This window comes from Aythya ferina (genome assembly GCF_964211825.1).
Source record: "Aythya ferina genome assembly, chromosome: 4".
Lineage (NCBI taxonomy): Eukaryota > Metazoa > Chordata > Aves > Anseriformes > Anatidae > Aythya > Aythya ferina.
In genome coordinates this window covers 45463571-45484239 of record NC_140300.1, presented here as the reverse complement: position 1 = coordinate 45484239, position 20669 = coordinate 45463571, and the positions used below count along the sequence as shown (strand labels likewise).

The following is a 20669-nucleotide window of genomic DNA, read 5'->3' as shown; positions in this document are numbered from 1 at the left end:
CAGCAGACTTTCACCGTCCCTTCCGCACACTGGAGCAAACTGTCAGACACACAGGCTAGTTTACCCACATCTGCTGACATTTTTGTTTAGAAGAGACATTTGTTTTGAGGGAAGAGGTGAGTAAAAGTCAGACTGCACCCTGAAATCCGATTTTACTCCTTTAATGGTGGGCTTGGGCATCTGGAGTGTGTATGCGCAACAGCCAGCCTTCAGTTCAGCTTGTAAAATCTTGTTGTGGGGGGTAGAGATTTTCCCAGTATTTTTCATGTTAGAATAAATTAACTTAAGTGTGCATGGAAGGTAGGAATACATATGACTGAAATGAAAAGTCAGGCTAAAAATAGCACTAAACCAATTGCATTGTTCATAGTGAGGGAAAGGAAACCTGGGGGGAAAAAAAGAAATATATTTAACAGCTGTCTCAACATAATGTCAGATTTATTCAAGATTTCTAAAATGGTCTTTGACAAGCCTTGACTCATTGTGTAGGGCTGGAAAGGGTATTGAGGGTGGACTATTTCTTGTGATTTATAAGAGACCACTGTGACTAGTTTGAAAAACCTGCATACAAGTGCAGTAAATTAAAACAGAAGCCTACATAAGACGTGTACCTTACAGACAAAAGACTTAAAGCATTCTTCAGTCTGAATCACTAGTGTGTGGTTTGCAAAGGGAAATCAGTTTCAACAATTTCTGCTAGCCGAATATGTTTTCTCCGATATTTAGAACTAGTTTCTTCCATTAGCACATTCTGGAAATTATAATCTAAAATCACGCAGCCGTACCAGGCTTCCAAAGTCTCTGCACTTGGACTCCATATCAGGAACTGCAGAAGTTTTCAGTGGCGCATTAACACCGGATCACATAGTTTCATTTACTGAAAAGCTCACATGGCACATACAGCAGCCTCTACATGAGCACAACTTAAAAAGTACTAAAGCTTGCGCGTACAGAGGAGTGGAAAATGAAACCATGTGCATTTGATCAAAGATGGACGTGTTGGCCTTCCCCTTAGCTCCTAGAGATAATTGCACAAATTTTCATATAAAATTCGAACATTACCTAATCCATCAACAGAACCTTGTACAGACTGTACCATAAAGAAAACACTCCAGACATCTCTTCACTGGAAGCAATCGGAAAGCAAAAACCCCGCAGCTAGAGGTGCTCTGCATAAGAAGTGTATTAGTTTCACAGATCGAAGAGAAGTCAGATTGTGATCTTTCTTAAAACCCTGGTTTTCCCTCTCCCTCCAGGCAGATACTTGCTCACATTCCCCTGCAGAGTCCAAGAAATTACTGCACGGAGGTTCTCACCGGCTCCCGCAGCTCTCTCCCGGCCCTGCAAGTAAATCAATACAGGCAGCCCCTCTGGCTGCTACCGCAGGTCTGCAGAGGTATGGGATCCTCACCAAGCAGATTTGGAGAGCTAATATGAACCTTCATAGGCTCTAAAATGGGTTTGGATGGCCAGTAGGGCTGGACAAGCAGAAGGGCCACTTCTCCTGGGAAGTGGGAGACAGAACTGATGGAGATGATGGCCAGCCCCATCCTGAAATCCTTAGAAATGAGTCGTCATCTAGGGTATGCCAGAGCTAGCTAAGGTACTGTAGCTGGTGACATCCTACTGGAGTTTAAATTGGGAGTGGGGGGGAACAAATGCTTTGTTTCCCATTGCATTTTCACACACCAGCTGGTTATTTGTATAATACTTCAAACCACATATTGGAATTCAGGACCCAACACTCTACTGTGACAGATACTGCCTAGACTACATAGCAGACCTGGAGCCTCTGTGGCACCATGCAAGTTTTGGGACATTAGACAAGCGGACCTCTCAAACTTCTACACAGAGTGTTAACACCTTCTTTCAGTAACAGGGCTTTCTTAGCTGGTGTTTGTGGAGGAATGACCAGGAACAGACTAGCTGATAGTCCTAATGAAGGCCTGAGATCACAGCAGACTGGGAGCTCTTCTTTATGTAACGCTGTAGATAATACATTTCGCATAATACAACCAGGAAAGTGTAGGTGATGACAAAGGGCTGGCTCTTCATCATCTTCTTTTACACAGAGTATAACCAGAACACCACATTTTGGCCACTGTCTCTCTGATGTGACTATTACACTAGGAATTAAGTATTTTATTGACTACAGTCAACAAGATTTCTGTATTAAACCTTGGGCATAAAGGTTCCTGCTCAGTATCTAATTGTTTATCGCTCTTCCCTTATTCCACAGCAACTATTCAAGATAACATTACCAAACTGAGGAGTCGACTGTCTATAGCAACTTCCCCCTTCCTTCTGTGTCAGCTAAAATAAAGGAGCCTGATTTTGAATTCACAGACATTCCCATACAAACCTAGCTTCCAGTCAGTGCAGAAAAATTGCTGTAAGTGATTATAATCAGATGCAAATATCTTTTTATCTGCCGGACATTCTACACACTGCTCTGAAATGATGGGCCAATTATCCCAGCGCTGTGCTCTTCCTGGGCTGAACGAGAATGGTTAAGATGAGATCTCATCAATCACTCCAACGCGTATTGCTCACGCAGGGAGAATTGTTATGGAGAAACCCAGGTTCACAGTAACCAAACAGATAGATTCCAAAAATATGGGATGTTCTTGCAATAGAAACACTAATGAATTACAGGAGAAGAACACATGCCACTTATTTAACCTCCTGATTTTCTTTGAATCATTGCAAGGACAAACACACAAGTCTTAAAATAAAAAATAAAAAAGGAAAAAAGGGAAAAAAAAATGTAAACAATAACACAGCTCTGTTCTCTGTATTTCATGCAAGCTGTAGAGCTTCGTTCTACACCAGCACACCTTCCTGCCTCACCAAGCAATTCCAGGGCCTGGGATTGCTGCAGGAGACAGAGTGCTTGGTAGGAAAGTTGGTTACACTGCTTACAGGCAGATGTCTCTGCACTTTTGCACAAACACATATTTCCCCCCGCCTCCCCTCCACAAATAAAAGGGAAACTATTGTGGAGATACACTGTGATCAAGATGCTTTTTCTCTGTTTCTCTGGCTGCATAAAATGGGAAGAAAACACTTTCTGCATTCAACCTGTCCTCTGTGTGTGCATGCACACAATCAGGATACATATATGCACACACATACACCGATACGTTCACACACACACAGGGGAACAGTTAAACATAGGAATTATTGCAAGTAGATCCATGCACATGCACACAGACAAAACCTTGGCTTTCCAGCAAAGCTTGAGCAATTCAGTGTAATAAAAAAGGGCTCCTCACAGCAAAGCACTTAACCAATGGCAGACTGTGTCCAAAGGGTGCCATTACCCCAGGGAGCCGGGGGATTTGGCTGGAGCATGCAGTATGAACAAATGGCCTGAAGATTTGTTAGGGGAAGGACTGGATTCAGCACAGTCAGGGGGCTTCATCTCCTCTGAAACCCTATATATTTCATCCCCAGAGCAGACGAAACTGCAGTGTTTTTCCATGTTATTTTTTTTTTTTTTATTACTATTATTATTATTTTTTGAGAGGAATCCAATTTCTGAAAACATTTATGTCCTCCCAGTATTTTGAGAGTCAAATTATCCTCTTAGGCCCACTGGAGAAAAAAAAAAAAAAAAAAAAACACCTTTCATTTGAATTTATTTTCATTACTAATTCTGTTCTTGTACTGGAAAAGGAAAATTGAAAAACCTAATCAGACACCACTTTAACGTGCTATTCTAGATGCCCACTAGGGATAAATGATGGCTCTGACACTGGCTACCTTCTGGAATTCATCTTTTCACTTTCCCCTAGAACCCATAATTTGAAGTATTTGCAACTCCTCTTGTCTTGAAGCAAATATAATATTTACAGCATGTTTTCTATTCTGGGAGCTCAGAATTCCTCCTTGACTCCAGCTCATACATCACTTCTGTGTCGAACTCTGACCTCATCTCTATTTGCATTCCCTACTCTGATGGAGCAGCTATTTCTGATTACAGACTGGCAAAATAAATCATAGAAAATTGGAATTTCAAGGAAAAAGAACATTTCATGTTTCGTCATGTTGTTGTTATGAGACAGGCAGGCTTTTTTGTGTTTGATTGTTTTATTTTTACCAGGGGATGCTCAGTGCTATGCTTTATGTGCTCTCAGAATACAAGTCTGTGTATTCATGGTGCTCCAAAACCTCAAAAACCACAGTCAATTATAAAACTCAAGAATGGTGACTCTAGATTTCTGAGAACCAGTTTCTCCTAAGGTACTGCTGGCTGGAACTGCCCCGTTCAGCCATCCTCCTTGTGGCCTTAAAAACGCACAGAGCCACAGAATGGCTGAGGAGGGGTGGGAGGGACCCCTGGTCCAACCCCTGATCAAGTGGGATCACCTAGAGCCAGTTGTCCAAGACCATGTTCAGACAGCTTCTGAACTGAGCATTTGCTTGATATCCCACTCAACAGGATGAGCCATTCTTGAACTTAGACAAGGCGATCCTTGGAAAAAATTACCAGCTCTCCTGGACCCCTCTTCTTTCTAGGACTGTCTCCCACGGGGTTCTTCCAAGTAAGGCCCTAAACAGGCCAAAGTCTTCTTTCCTGAAGCCCAGGATTGTGTTCTTGCTATTTGCTTTGTTACCTCCTCAGGATACTGAATTCCTCCACCTCTGAGTCATCGCAGCCAAAGCTGCCTCTGACCTTCACATCCCTAAAAAAATCTTCATGTTTGCAAGAGTGAGGCCCAGCAGAGCATCTCCTCTCATTAATTCCTTCATCAGGTTTTATATTATCATCATAATATATGACATAACGGTATCACCCATCATGAACTACCAACCTACAGAAGAGAATAACTCGTGAAAAGTCAGTCCGGAGCTGGTGCCCACAGATGGGAAAAAGCTGTTTCTTGTTAATGCCCCAGCCATTCTATCACAAGAAGTCGGTCTCCTTTTTCATTTATGCACATCTAAACCAAAAAGGAACACACAGCTACATGTTTATATCACCTCCAAGTCAAGTCTGAACAAAAGGGTAACGTAACTGATGAGTATCAAGGAAATAACTGATGCACTGCCTCTTCTCACCATCTGTGATACCAACAGCATGATATTGCAGTAAGTGACCTAGAATCAAACATATGTTATGGTGTTAATGTTCCTGAAGTAGTTCCTAAAATCAGACCTGTGTAGAGAGATGCATCCACTCCTTCCTTATGAAATATGTACTCCATACAAAAGCTAAAGTATGATTAAAAATAGTGATTTGTAAGCAGCAGGGTGGAAACTTCCCTCATAGGCAGAATATACAGTGTACTAAAATAACACAGCTAAGGGTTTTTGTTTTACCTGTGAACATTTGTCCAGCCAAAACAGAGCTTTGCCTAGACTGATAACAGTGCTGAATGTGTCCCCATGCTGGGCTAAATAATAAGGTAAGTTCCAGAGCTCAGTACTGCAGGAGAATCAAAGGCCTTGAGGATGGGTATTAGTGAATTGACTCTAACAATGCCCCTCTGGGGCAAGCAGATTTTCATAAGCCCCTTTAACAGAAAACAAAACAGAGAGATGCAATGATTTCTTCAAAATCACACTAAATTAAGCAAAGTTGAAGACAGAATCCAGATTTTTTTCCAGCCATGTGTCTCCCATGGAGCCACTCTTCAACTTTCCCAGAACAAAGCAAGTTTTAGAGGGAGCATGTGCATACCCTGCTATAAAGCAGAGAAAAGTAGCTGGGATTTGCCACCATTAAATCAGTGAGATCTCATCTGCTTAATATATGAGGCAACATAAGAAGGGAAACCTCAACTAACTGTTCAATAGTCATTCTCCACAATCACATCGTCAAAGGAAAATCTTCTGATTGATCACAATATAAGTATTCACGGGCATATTGCAGATACAGTTAATAATATTAATAAGTCTTCTATAACTGTAAATAGGTCAGAGATGCCAGATGTTTTTCTCCCTTCTTCACAAACTCAAGGGGTCTAGCAAAAATCTGATTTCAGAGACACATCCCAAAAATAACAGCAGGCGTTTCAAATATGTGGATAGCTCCTATGGCTATAGGCACAGCTGCGCGTTGCACAGCATTACAGAATTAAAGCTGTTACCTGCACACATTTAAGTGCACGGCCATTAATGACACAGGCCATCTAGGAAGGATTAAGGATTAGTTATCATTTCAACCCAATGAAAGAAGATCTATATTTCTCTTTTAGACACGTAATTCACAGGAGAATCGTGCTTGCCAACACTCTGAAAAAATAATCTTTCAGAATTCTTGCAAACCCACTGTGTTATGATTTCATCTCATGAAATACAACACCTTTACATTAAACCTCATAAAACTAAATCCTGCTGGATCTCTTCCAGGCCCAGAGAATAAACAGCTATATCAGTGATGCCTAGAACAGTAAAATCTGGCCCACTGTCATATGGCATGTTCCCATTTACAGAGGGGAGCAGGTCTGCAAACAGCTAATTCACTTTGCTATTACAAAATCCTCACATATAATGAATTTCTCACATAACTGGTCTAAGAAATACTTCAAGGGGAAAAAAAAAAAAAAAGAATGCTTTGAACACCAAAATGCATATTTATTTCTCCTTTTTTTTTTTTTTTTTTTTTACCTAGTCCCTGACTTCCCCCCAATGAAATATGTAGTGCAGCCCCGCTCTGGTTTCAGGCGAGCCGAAGTGAGTTCAGTTGTGGCTGAAACCCTGGGAGATAGCAAAGGGTGGAAATCTGTTGTCAAAACAGTTCAAGAGCACAGAGGAGTACGTCCAATGAGATTACTTTTTAAAGCCCAACTATTTTGGCTTCGCAGTCTGAAGAGCTAAATGGATTCCTTTCGGTCTTGCCCGTCCCACCCGGAGCATGAGTAAGGATATTAAAATAACCAGCACAAGTGCACCGCGTGTCACAGCTCCAGTGCAAAAGCCATTCTGAGGAACACACAACCAAATACCGGTCAAATGTTCTCCGTACATAGCATGTGGCCAAAGAACAAAAGCAATGTTCTGTTTGAATTAGGCTCTTCCCCGCTCTCCACATAGAAGTGCGTTTCAATCCCCAGACCTGGGCAGCCCAGACATGGGAACTGCAGCTCCAGATGCAGATACGCACATCTCACACATTCCTGGAGTCTCCCAGATCACTTAGCGGGTTAATTACACCTCAGGCGAACCGCAACGAGATAATCTTCGGGGCCGAAGCACACGCTGTGCAGCGGCCGAGCCAAGGCTAACATTACCCGATACCACGCCTCATCCTAAGATTCCCTTCCTCACTTTTTCCATGTGGGCTGGAGTATGCCAGTTTTTAGTAGCCAAGGCTGGAAGATGATATTTCTATAGTAAAAGGAGGGGGAAGGGGGGAAAGAAAAATAAAATAAAATAATGCAAAAAACAAAGCAAACTGCCTTGAACCTTCCTGCCCATGCTCAGTGGGAGGTTAATGGTGCTGTAAAGTGCCCGTGGCCTAGCCAGTGACACAAAGCAGAGGGAGGAATCGCCGAGCTGAGGCCCCCAGCGGGCAAGAGCCGCCGAGGAGGGGACAAAGGTTTCCTGGGAACTGTCAGTGGGTCCTTTCTGATGGAGGCAGAAGAGAAACATCCCTATTAAGCCAGGCAGCGGGATGATGTAACAGCAGGGCAAGGCCGCTGACCCCGCCGCCAGGAATGATTAGGATGGGATGTGGGCCTGGAGCGCAGCTAACAGGGCCTGCATCCCCTGTGTGTGACATCTCCACCACCCTGGGGGGAGGCTCTGGGGGCACTGCCGGCCCTTCCCTGTGGTGGAGAAGGCTGATAACCCAAGGACAGCTCTCCTCGGGTCTGGGGCCATCCCAGCCAGCAAAGGGACTTGTGTCAGAAAATGCTCTGGGGGTGCTGGGCAGGGAGGGTCTCAGTGTGCGCTGGTGCTCTGGGCTAGGAGGAAGGATCAGCAGCTGTCTGCACCACAGAGGATGCCCTAAATCAGCTTGGCTAGTGACCCAACCCCAAAATCAGCTGCTTTTATTAACCAGACACTCTGGATGGCCACACAATACAGTGCCAGGTGAAACCCACACAACCACAGAGGCATATTGCCCTTAGAGAAAGAAAGAAAGAACAAAATATAGATAGCAGAAATCCAGGGTAAAGAGGAACTCTGACCTGACCTAGTATTACCATTCTTATGGTTTTATTCCGATATTTGAATCATCTTTTTAAACACAACTTGTGCCAAACCAAATTAATGTAGATTTGTTTCAGCTTCATTCACCTTTTTCCAGTGAGGACATTTTCAAGCTCCAAAAGTGTAACTATTAAGTAGCTAAGGATACGTGTGTGTAAACCAAGGTACTTGTATTTTCAGTGTTTATAGCATTGCTCTAAACAAGGCAATTTCAGCATTTGCTCACAGATGTAAACATTAATTCTAACCTGACCCTAATATACTCTCTGTTGCAACTCAACTCACAGGGAATACACAAACCGTGTTTGCCCTGGAACCTTATGGGGGAAAAAAAAATATATTAAACAAGTAAACCAGAGAATTACATTCTCACTTTTTTCCCCAAACACAAAACTTAGTTTTCCCTGGGGGCATTCAATCAAACCAGCTACACACTTTTTGGGCACATGGGCTGCAAGTCACAGCTTCCCTCAAAACTAGCACGGTTTCAACCAGACCGGAAAACCAAGAATCAACTTGAATCCCAAGGTCAGATCCTCTGGCTAGCTTTAATTCACTGTCAAATTTCAGCCTGCAGCATTTTTACATCACATAAAAACATGAATATCTGAATAAAGGTTTGAAAAAAAAAAAAAAAAAAGAAAAAAAACTGGCAAGTGAGATTTCTGTCTAGCAAAGCTGCTGTTCTAGCATACTGCAATTTCTCAAGAAGGAAATTAAGGTAATGAGGTCGGAGAAAAGCACAACACTTGTACCATGTTTGTTTATGAGAAGCACTTAGGAAACACACAGATCATCAAAGAAAACTTACACTGAGCAGCCCAGCACCTCCAAATGAGTAAGCAACCCTCAGCTGGGAACAGTTTGCAGAATAGCAAAGGGTGGGCACACAGCCTCTCCCATATCTCCCTGATGGAGGCACAACACTCTCCTGGGGCATTCTCTCATTAGTTTTAGTGAAAGGAAGCACAGTTCTTGGAAGGTTTTACTTTTTCCCCCAACATCTACCTCATACCACCCTTGCTGCACAATTGCTGCGTGTGAACAGCCCCACTAACTCATGCAGATGTGCCCCTTTGGCCAGGAGCAGGATTTCTACCTCTGCAAGGCCAGGACAAGCTTTGGGGTGGGACAGCGGTCTCTTCTGCAGGCAGAAAAGCCAAGCCATGGTCCCAGGCACTGTGGCTTATGTTTTAGCTTATGAACTATTTGGGCAGTCATCAGGGCTCAGCACTCTACTGGCTGTAAGTCTGCATTTGGGCAGAGGAAAGATGAGATATAGAACAATCAAATGGGTAACTTAGAGCTGAGAGTATTGAAAATAAGCACAACAGAAACAAAATAATAGGTAAAATATATTTAATAAATACATGTAAACAATAATGAATGTACCAGGTGGTTCTAAAACTTACTTCTACCTAAGTTACCTGTACGCCTCTGCATGTACTGAGAAAGAAAAGGGGAAGAAGAGTGTGTTTAAAATGCATTTCAGATGGCTTTTCCTACAAGCTCCTTCAGGTTTACTTTTCTTTATTAAGTTCAGAAAGGTGAAACTAGATTTGTCCTTTGCAAGGAGAATAGTAGAGGAAAGAAGAAATTGGAGATGATGACCAAAAGTCTGAATGTATTCCTTGCTGGTGGCTACCTGCCAAGTGACTATTGTTGATTTTTCAATCACTTCTGAAGTTCCTGAAAACTACTGATATCTTGAGCCATTTCACCCAAACAGGTCCCGTGTCAGCTTCTCCAGAACTGGCCTCGAAGACTTGGATTTTTATTTTTATTTTTAATATATGGAAACACCAACTTTACAGTCTGCAAATATACTTTAATTACCAATGTATGTGCCTACTGGATTGATGATTTAAATCGCCTCATAATTTAACTACAATTCAACACAGACTAATTTGTTGTTTTCATCATGGTGTCCAACTGATCTAATTGCTTTATTTTAAATTGGGTTTAATAATATTCTTAAACAGCACAGCTTTGGGCAACAGCCTCTCTTGATTTTACTCGTTTAAGAATGTTTTATTGCAAGTTATTATTTAAAAATTATTTCTCTGGACAACTAATACATGCCCAAACCTTGAGGCCATTAAACTAACTGCAAACCTGACCATTTCCCTAAATGGGACTGGTTCTGAAAATGAGTTTCTATGCCTGCCTCACTCCAAAACTCATTTGTAGCTGCTTTCTCTGGCAGAGAGATGGCTTTCTCCCCCATGCACCTGCAGCACTATGAGAGCCCCCAGCACACAGACCAAAGCCAGAGCTTAGTATGTGTCCATGGGGCAGGCAGAGATCAGCAAAAGTCAACTTGCACCTGGCACACACCACTGAGTTTGAAAATGGGTCTGCTGTTAAAATGCCCGCACACCAGCACCCATGGGTGCTCCCTGAGCAGGGGATGGAGACAAACACCTGCCTAGTGGAGAGCTGCTCGACATAGGGTGCAGATGACTGAAGGCTGCCTAAGTCCTGATTTGGGGAGTGTGATTTGGAGCTAGATCCCTCTTGACTTGCAATGACAGCAAAACCCTGCTGTGGACAATAGGGGCAGTATTCCTGCCCTGTGCCACCCTTCCCATGGGGAATCAATGATTCTTCTTCCCTCCTGCAGCACCCATCCCCTACCTGGAGCCCAAGCCCTTTGGCACACATTCTGTCTCTCTCTCTGTATGGCTCACGCAGCGGGGCCCCACTCTCTGCCAAAGGTGCTAGCTACTGCCAGGCTGCAGGAGGACGGGGGTGGAAAAACAATGGGAGGATGAAAGGAAAGATATTACATTATAGCTTTTTAAATGTAATACACTAGGAACACCAGGTACCACGCAATTGTTGTCCTCCAGGGCATGGTCTCCGCTATCTTTAATTGTCATCCAGCACTTAGATTAGGTAGATAACAAAGGGAACAGTAATCACAAACAGACCTTCTGCATGAGCAAAAATGCTCACCATGACAAAAACTGTAGCCAGATATAGATGTATGTCAGATAAATCTGAAAGATCATAACTTGCTACAGCACTAGCATACAAATAAACCTAGATTTATATACATGTGTGTGTGTAGTACAGCATCCAAGTACCTTTAATTACCATTTAATATAAGATGAAGAAAGTAGCATGCAACATTATCAAATATTATTCAAATCCTCTGTTTTTTTTAATGTTCCTATGGAAAACATTCCAAATTGGAAAAACTTGCCCGAAGATTTTAAGATAAATGCAAGGAAACTATTGAGGGAATGACCACTAAAATAAAGATAGAAACGCTAGGAAACTTGCCGTGACTTGGTTTTGTTTCCATTTGAAAGCAATCAGCCTCAGCCTGATCCTTACCCTTCGTGACATCAAACCCTGATTAAACGCGGTCTAGAGTTTCAGTCCCCGAGCACGGCGGTGCTGGAGAGGAGCGGCGGGCAGAAACACGGCGTGCTGAAGATCGATGCCTGGTGTCACCGGGCAAAGAAAAAACTACGTGGTGTGCACAAGCGCCACCACGAGGTTCTTCTTTCATATTCCAAAATATTATTTCCCCCTGCAACCCTCTGCACAACAACCTGTGCCCCTTGGGCACACGCCCAGCACCCTGTGGGCAAGCTGCTCACTTACACCAAGCATTGGCTGCTGCCTCTTCAGGGAGCACTGCACATGGGAAGCAAAACAAGCTAGATTATTATTATTTTTTTTTTTAAGGTTTCTCTCAGAACAGGGTGTGAAGGGGAAGATGTATCTACAGCACAAGCAGGTTTTGACAATGGAGCTTTGAAATGTTGCGGTACGAGAAAACAAGGCCGCTGCCCAGTCCTGGATCTGGAAAATGTTAAATCCCACCTTATCAGCCACCTAAACAGGCAGCAGGGATCTGCTGCCGACCTGCCTCCCATCAAAACCTGTGCAATCCTATTTCCCTGCCCCCCCCCCCAACACAATTGTGAGATTCAAGTAATAATAATAATCTGATAGTGGGACGCTAGAGACCATTTTTAAAGGTAAGCAGACATTTTCATCAGTTTTTTTTTCATCATGGAGTGAAAGCCAGTTTTGTCCTCACCACTGCCATTCCATGGGTTGATTAGAACAAGCTAAAAAGCCACAGTTTTTCCACTCCTCTACAACGCTGCTAACCAAAGAGTAATTGGTATAGCCCCCGCCTTGTGCTTACAGAGCCCCTGAGGTCAGGATCTCGCTAAGGTGCCTGACCAAGCTACCCCAGCAGCGAGCTGCAGTGGCTCATGGTGGCTCCAGACACCCCTTGGAGGAGAAAGCAGCACCCAGGTGCTTGGCAAACATGGGTGCTTCTTGCTAGCGAGGGCTTGGCTGCCCTCCGTGGATGCACATCCACCCTGCTCTCCCATCTTGGTGGGAAGCCAAACCGTAGGGCACCCAGAGATACAAAGGCCCCCACATACCGTATGCAGCCAGGTAAGGCAACAGATTCAGAAAAATATGCAAAGGACAGATTAACAAATTGATAATATTTACTGCTGCCTGTGTTGAATCAAGTCTTTCTTGGCCATTCTTTACCACACAGGCAAGCACCAATGCATCTCCCCCTGCCAACTGCTCAGCTTCCAGGACAGGCCAGAAGAGGTGTAGCAGATCTGAGCTCACACCAAGGCTTCAGACAAAAAGAAAGCAGCACCATGGCTTCAATGTAGATAGCACAGACCATGCACGCTCCTTAGGCAGCAGTTACATCTCACAAGCACCAAAGACCTGATTAATTTTCACCATCGCCCATCAGATAATTTTTACGGATTTTTTGAGGGGGCTGGAGGAAACCTTGTGCTGGCCCCAGGCTACCCAGTCATTACACACAGCCTCCACCAGTCCCATCCTCTATCCTGTCCTGTGGGATCTCAGGAGACAACAGCCAGCTCAGTGGGGCTCACTTCAGCATCCCTACCTAGTTTCAGGGGCCCCCAATCTCCTTTTTCTGGGCAGCTTATTCTCTCAGCTCACTCCCAAGATTTAAGGTGATTTAAACACTTCAGGATTAAAGGCTTACATTCCTTTAAGCAGCTAAGGTGGCTTAAACACTTACACCGCTTTCAGGGTTTAACACAGCTTAACCACCTATGCCACCTGATGAACTTGCAGGAGCTTAAAAGCTTACACTTAAAACAATAAAAAGGCAGCTTTACCATACCGCTGTGCTTCAGGAGCGATGCCTCTTTTGCTGGCCCCTGTTTCCCACTCCTGGGTCAAGCCAGGGGGCTGCAGGGCTTCACCCAGGAGGACGCCGGGACCACACCATGCCCTTACCTGCTCCTGCTGGCAGGACCGGGACAGAACTGGGCTCAGCAGGCACTGGGCGGGGGTCCCAGGGGAACCTCGTCCCACCCCGAGGTGCGGCACCTGGGGTGGAGCAGCTGCTTGTGTTCCTTCCCAATTAAGCATCAAGCTGCGGCTGTTTCTCGGGCGGGGAGAGCCCAGCCTCCTGCTCCCGTGCTTTCCCCTGCAAGGGCAATAATGATGGCTTGGGTCTGCAGGCTTGGGCTGGTGGTGTTTACACAATCTCAGGTCATTTCAGATTTATAGCCAATGAGTTCGCCAAGGGTGATTAAAAATGGAAATAGCAAGGTCTCGTAAAGCCTTATCTCAAATCAAAGCTTAATCCAGGAAAAGCAATGTGTTTTTTCCTCTTTATTTCCTGTGGATGGGAAACAAACAAGAAAGCAAACATTTCTGGTGAAAATAAAGTGAGCAGATTTCTGTCAGAAATGTCTCATCCTCCAGCATAGAAAACAGTTGTTATTATTATTGTAGCCTAAACAGTTTCTTCAGATCTTAGGCTCTTGCTTGCACATTGCACAGCCAGCTGGGTCTGTGCAAAGTTGTGTGCAGGGCTCAAGCTGTCTTCTGATCATGCTGAGCTCCAGTTGATGAGCTGTCAAGGATGCCAGAAAATGACAGAAGCAGTGAAAAAAAGGTGAGAGGGTGAGAGAGAGAGAGAAAAAAAAAAAAAAAAAAGTCCATTTACAGAGACCCGACTCAGGGTAAAAGTAAATGTGCTGGTAGGTCTCCTTTCACTGAAGAAGAGTTTGAGGACTAAGGCTAGGAGCTGGAGGTGACATCTCCTGCAAGTGGCAACAGATGCAAGCTCTGGCAGCACTCAGGACTTGGCAAAATGGGCTTAAATTGGGCACCCTAAGTCATCTGTAGGGCTCAGTGCCGTGGATGCTAACTGAGGCTGAGAGCTACAGGTATGTTGTTTAAAGGAACTAACTGAATGCAGACAATAAATGGCAAAAATATGTGGAGCTGTAGGAAACGGACTACTCTGAAGCACTTCCACAAGGGATGTTAGATACTCAGGGTATTTATTTTCCAGGTTTGGAACAACTTCAAGTAACAGAGAGGCTGGCCTGCAGGGAGATCACACCCGTAAGCACACCCTGCAGGAAAGCATGCTGAAATATTCCCCGAAACAGCGTGCACTGGCCTTGGCGTGTGCCAACAGCCAGCCTGGGGCAATGCTGTGGCCACTCAGCACAGCTGCCCCTTGCCCTCCCTGGGGACGCCACGGGTCCCATCCCTTTCCTGTGCTGCCAGCAGTGACCAAACCAGGCTGGACACTGGATGTACAGGGATTGTGCAATTTACAGAAGTCACAGCAGGAAGGCTGGCTTCCCATAAAACATCTCTATAAGAAGATCTATTCAGTAGCTGATTAATGAATGTGGCTTACCACAAAATGATACTACACAGGCCTACTCTCTTCAATAATAATCCCATAAATAATTTTACTAAAAATCCCAGAAATACCCAAACTGCGCTGGAGCTGCTTTGTGATCCCAGTGGCTAGCCTGTTGTTTCTCCCTTTTAGGCAAATCAACACCAACATAACTCTTGGAGGGAGTTTCTAGGTGAAGACAGGAGCGAAGGGGCAGGGACGTGCCTGCGGGCGCGGGGCCAGTCCCACGCTCTTGGCCCCTGAAGAACGTGCCAGGTGATGGGATGTCAAAAGCCCTTGGACACACACCCAGGGGAAACCTCCTTTTGTGGTGGAGGCCACCCAGGGGCTGCAGCTCCAGGGATCGCCCGGCTCTGCCAGCAGCACCCCTCTGCTCCTTGCAGGGGGGAGCCGGGGCTCGGTTCAGCTTGCGGAGAGGGGCGCTGCGACGGCGGGGGGGTGCCGAGAGAGCCGGCATCCCGCAGCCGCTGCCCGCCCTGCGAGCACCCCCGGGGGTCCGGGGAGCTGCTGGCTCGGCCCCAGGTTTGGGGAAGCGGCCCCAGGTTTGGGGAAGCGGCCCCAGCGGCATCACCGCCGGAGAAGGGACCAAGCGTGGGCACGGCGGGCCGGGGGGCAGAGGAGGGTCCTGCGGCTGCAGGGCAGGCTGGTTAACTGCAAAGCTCACCTCCAAGCACCCGGCACCCGAAAGCAGCCCCCCTGCCCGGCCGAGGGGCTCCGAGGGCTTTGGTGGCTCTTTGTTCGCGGGGCTCTCTCCCCCCTTTCCCCGTGCGCGCCCGGCACCGTTTCTCGCAAGGATTTCCTGCCAAAAGACAATCCCCCTGAGCAAAAGCAGAGCAAGAAAGTAGTGACCAATCCTTTCTGGATGGCTGTCACCAGGCTCCTCCCAGCCCCCGCTCCCCCTGCCATTTGCATACAAAAAATCCAGCAAACTCCCGTTTGCCCCCGCATCTCGCTCAGAGCCTCCGTCCCCGTCTGCCAGGCAGCAGCCCCGGCTGGGGCCCGCTCGGCACCCCGATACCCGGGCACCCCGACCCCTCGCCACCCCGGCACCCCGAGCAGCCCCGGCAGCGCCCCGCGATGCAGCGCCGCCTCTGCGCCCTGCTCCTGCTGGCCTCCCACTGCCTGGGCTCGGCCGCCGGGCTCTTCCCCTTCGGGGAGCCCGACTTCTCCTACAAGCGCTCCAACTGCAAGCCCATCCCCGCCCCGATGCTGCTGTGCCGGGGCATCGAGTACCAGAGCATGCGGCTGCCCAACCTGCTGGGGCACGAGACGGTGCAGGAGGTGCTGGAGCAGGCCTCCACCTGGATCCCGCTGGTGCAGAAGCAGTGCCACCCCGACACCAGGAAGTTCCTCTGCTCCCTCTTCGCCCCCGTCTGCATCGACGACCTGGACGAGATCATCCAGCCGTGCCACTCGCTCTGCGAGGAGGTGAAGGAGAGCTGCGCCCCGGTCATGTCCGCCTTCGGCTTCCCCTGGCCCGACATGCTGGACTGCAGCCGCTTCCCCAAGGACAACGACCTCTGCATCCCGCTGGCCAGCAGCGACCACATCCTGCCGGTCACCAGGGAAGGTAAGAGCCCCCTGCTGCCCTCCCCGCGCTGCCCCACACGCTCGGGGGTCCGGGAGAGCCCCGCTCAGCTCCGCCGCGGTGCCCGAGCCCCCATCCCCCGAGTTGGGGCTGTGGGGCTGAGGCTGGCACCGCTCCGCAGCCCCTAGCCTGTCCCCAAACCAGGGAGCGGCTCTGCCACCCCGCACTCGAGCTCCCCAAGCCGGTAACGGGGGCGTCCTCTTCCCGCAAAGATCGGCGCTCAAGCGCCCTGCTGGGATCTTTCCCCATTTAAAAAAACAACAGAAGTTTAGGGTTAGGTGTGACCCTAAAAGCAGCCCGTGCGCCCCCCTCCAGCGGCTTGCCGCCGAGGTGAGGGGCGGCCAAGTGGAAAGGCAGCGCAGGGTGGGAGAAGGCGCGCAGCCTGTCTGCCTGTCCGTCCATCGAGGGATGGAAAAGCCGCCAGGGTTTCCCCCAAGGGTCCCCAACGCCACCTGCTGTTCCTTTCTCCCCGAGCCTGACGAGCACTGTCCCTTGCGTTTCCAGCACCCAAGGTCTGCGACGCCTGCAAGAACAAAAACGAGGACGATAACGACATCGTGGAAAACCTCTGCAAAAATGACTTTGGTAAGTGGAAGCAGAGCCCCTCGGTTAAAAGTTGAGGGATTAGGAGCAGGTAAAACTCCCGGCTGAATCAGAGAGAAGTGCCTGAATAAAGACAGGGCTTTGTCTCGTCTGCAGATGGACCCGTCCGTCCCGTTGCGTCCGACCATTCCGGTCATGAAACGCAAAATTGCGTCTCCAAATAAAAGTGGCCCCGTCAGAGTCCTTTTCTGTGCGCTGCTTCGAAGCAGTGCTCTTTTATGTGGATGTTGCAGGCAAGACGAATAGAAAGTGAAATGAAAAAAAGGAATCTTTCATCTAGACTATTGCCTGGGGAGAGGTACAGCAAAGCTTCCCTTAGACACATCAGAAAGAGCTGCATGACCAATCTCACCGTGTAGCGAGAAAGAAAGTTTATCCACAGATTAAGAATGAAGCTCTATATATCATTTGACAGAGAAGGTAATGCACAGACAATTGGGGATATAAACTTAATGTGAAGATCTGGGGTTAGAAGAGGACAAGAAAGCCCCTTCAAGCAGACAACTGAACAGCACATTATCCACACATTAGCATTTCAAGAGAAAAGGGGAATAGGGAGGGGAATCCTTTTATAAGAGGTCAGTGTTTATACCTGGAGACAGACTTGTACTATAAATATCTGCAATAACTCAAAAGATTTTCTTAAATATTAAAAAAAAAAAAAAAAAAAAAAGGAACCCTGCTTGTGGGACATAATTGCTAAAACAACCAATAGCTTTGACCTGGCAAATTGCACTCAGATAAATCCTCCTAAAGCTAAACATGCCCCACAGATTCTTAAAGAACCTTGTATCCCCCTCCTAGTTATTTCACCAAATCGAATGCAGCTGTTGGACCAATTTGCCCTCCGCTGGATCTATTCTTTCAAAAAAACAATGCATGTGAAATATCATTTCCTTGCAGGTTTGCCTAAAATCCTCTCCAACCTAATAAATTAAGTTTAGAAGTTTTCAGCCACAGCAGAGATCAGGTTTCAGATTAGGTTTAGGTACTCGCCTCCCCACCTCCCCTTCATATTCTAGGGTTTCAGGAAGACGGTCCCGTCCTAGCAAAAAAAACCAAAAACAACAGAGCGCTGCTCAACGTAACAAAGCTGCCCTCTCTCTGTTTGCAAACAGGAGAAAAGCTGTAGAAAATATTAATTTAGAAAGGAAGGAAAAAGAGGGGGAGGGGGAAGAGGAGAAAAGAAGCCCAAAAACCCTCAGTCCTAAGGTTGATTCAAACTGAAATGACTTGCATGCCCTTTGTGGCTTTAGAAATGGAGCCACCTGCTGCCTCTTCTGTCAGCCCTGACAGTTTAATTAGCAATAGAGCACCTCCCTCCCCAGGTCCTCTTTATGTGCACTAATGGGAAAAAAACTCTCAATCTCTCTCCCTCATCCCACTCCCCCCTCCCCTCACTCCATTAGCCTTGAAGATAAAAGTGAAGGAGATTGCCTACATCAATGGGGATACCAAGATCACCCCCGAAACAAAGAGCAAGACCATCTACAAGCTGAATGGGCTGACGGAAAGGGATCTGAGGAAGATCGTGCTCTGGCTCAAAGGTGGCCTCCAGTGTACCTGCGACGAGATGAACGACATCAACGTCCCCTACTTGGTGATGGGGCAAAAGCAAGCTGGGGAACTGGTGATCACCTCGCTGAAGCGGTGGCAGAAAGGGCAGCGGGCTTTTAAGCGCTTCTCCCGCAGCATCCGCAAACTGCAGTGTTAGTGGCTTCGGCTCTGGCCGCCTCCAGCAGCCTCCTCTGTCCCGAGCTCTCCGGGCCTCCCGCACCTTCTTGCTTCGGCTCCTCTGAGCCTCGAGATGCCCTGGGCAGGAGATGCAGCGACCGTTCTCCGAGAGGGGAGGGAGCCCTCTGTTTCTGTACATAGGTTAAAGTGTAATAATAAAAAAAAAAAAATAATAATATCATGACTATTTTTGGGAAGTATTAAAGTATCTCACTTAAAGCTTTTTTTTTTATGGTTGCAAATGTGACTTTGGTCTGAGGTTTTCCCTCTTCATTTTGGTAATGCTGGTTCGTTTATATTGCTGCTTCTCTGTATACAAGCATATCTGTTGTGCAGAAGTAGGAGACGCAGAGAAGACAGTCACGTGTGCAACTGGCGTGTCACAGGGGGTACGACTCTTTCACTGAAGTGAAATGGCTTGCCATCTATATTAACACTATAAAGGTCATGTTATGACTCTTGCATGTGATACATAGGCATCAATAAGAGTATATTAACCATTCTCATGTTTTATTTTCCACAAGTCTGAGCCCTTCTCTCAGAGGAAAAAAAAATGAACAGGTTCTGGAGCTGGTTCATCTGAATGCAACTTTTTTTTTTCTTATTATTTGCAAATTAAACCATCTGTAGCCTAACTGTAATATACCTAGTGGTTAACCTGAAAGAGTTGTAAAATATTGCTTTAATTAACCTTGTAAATATTCCAGATAAATGTTATATTCTTGTATATAAACTTTACATCATAGTTTACCCATTGTCTTGGTCTGTTTTGGAATGAGTTCACTTCAATATATTTTGGGAGAAAGCTGACCAACTGGGCTTTGTCATGGCAAAGCACTATTTGCCCTTCCACCCCAAATCACCAACAGAGAAGCACGGTGAAACCACTAGTGCTGCAATCAAAAAAAAAAATTAAAAAAAATTGGACCTCATTTCCCTGAAGACCAACCCCTGAGACATGGGACTTGGGGTTCAGTTACCTCATCTTAATGTATTTCTGTTGAGCTCTTCAACACTAAGTGTTTTCTGTGGTTTCTTTGTTTGACTGCCTGCAGTTTCATCCCATCTTCTCAGAAGACCCTGCTCTTTGCTGAAGAGGAATGACAATGAGATCAGTTGTTTACAAATCAAATCCATTTATCTGTTCCTTACACTTGAAATAGTCATATCGAGAAGTTAAGGAGTAGAGTGAAAAATCTCATTTGCTACTAACAATTCACAATAATTTAAATGGTAGGAACAAGGCATGTTTTGTGTGTATGTACACTCACTATTCTTAGAAAATAAAACATCATTTGCACTACCTAATACCGTAACCAGAGCAATGTCTTTCAGCATGTTGTCTGTGGAAGAGCATTATGTGCTAGAACGTTATTGTATTTACCCTAGAAAAGTCTTGCTTCCCAGTGCTGTCACACATGTAAAATTCCTCTTACCCTCACTGAGAGAATGAGAAGCTCAGTATTTCCAAGAACAATGTCTTATGCTAACTGAAGACTGAATGCAAATCCAACCCTAGATTTTTTAAAAGTAAAATGCCATACTAATTTCATATATTTGGTGTGTTGTTTTTTGTTTTTTTTTTTTCCACTTTTTAGAACAAGAAGATAAAATCTAAAGATACACCATGTTAAATCTGTTTTAGAAAAAAAGTCTCATTTTCCCTTTTACAATGTCTTCATACAGTCACTACACCCAACACAAACAATGGTAGGGCTCTGTGAACAAGCAAGACAAGATCAGCCCTCACAAATGTCCTCAGAAATAAAGTACCAACAACAATAATAATAATAAAAAGCCCCATTCCAAAGTGGTTCTTTATTCTTTTGTGAAACGCTATCTCTATTTAAAGGCCAGTGCGTTGCTGAAATGTCTTTA

At 45.9% G+C, this 20669-nt stretch overlaps 2 protein-coding genes across 11 annotated transcripts in view; one reads left to right on the top strand and one right to left on the bottom strand.

Moving 5' to 3' along the window:
- The window catches only part of LOC311436374 (uncharacterized protein), an 80849-nt gene extending 67354 nt beyond the window's left edge, over positions 1-13495 (bottom strand). For 7 of the 10 annotated variants that reach the window (XR_014692782.1, XM_084518491.1, XM_084518494.1 and 4 more), the window contains exon 1: positions 13314-13414. Coding sequence is in view for 6 of the 10 variants with exons in the window: in XM_084518491.1 (XP_084374617.1) it covers positions 13314-13316 (3 nt within the window). In the remaining 4 variants the exon portion in view is untranslated. Of the gene's footprint in view, positions 1-13313 lie in introns of all 10 variants that reach the window. The other 3 variants (XR_014692780.1, XR_014692781.1, XR_014692783.1) reach the window with 3 other exon arrangements.
- A 2310-nt stretch (positions 13496-15805) lies between these two features.
- SFRP2 (secreted frizzled related protein 2) lies at positions 15806-20343 on the top strand. Its single transcript, XM_084518671.1, has 3 exons — positions 15806-16436; positions 16959-17039; positions 18467-20343. Exons 1-3 carry the CDS (start codon positions 15944-15946, stop codon positions 18769-18771), a joined length of 879 nt encoding a protein of 292 aa, XP_084374797.1. The 5' UTR covers positions 15806-15943; the 3' UTR covers positions 18772-20343.
- The last annotated feature ends 326 nt before the right edge of the window (positions 20344-20669 follow it).

Bases quoted from the DNA above. Each gene is read 5' to 3' on its own strand.
- SFRP2 (XM_084518671.1), top strand. From the start codon at position 15,944: ATGCAGCGCCGCCTCTGCGCCCTGCTCCTGCTGGCCTCCCACTGCCTG. The intron at 16,437-16,958 runs GTAAGAGCCCCC...TTGCGTTTCCAG, and splicing joins CCTGCCGGTCACCAGGGAAG to CACCCAAGGTCTGCGACGCC. The intron at 17,040-18,466 runs GTAAGTGGAAGC...TCACTCCATTAG, and splicing joins CCTCTGCAAAAATGACTTTG to CCTTGAAGATAAAAGTGAAG.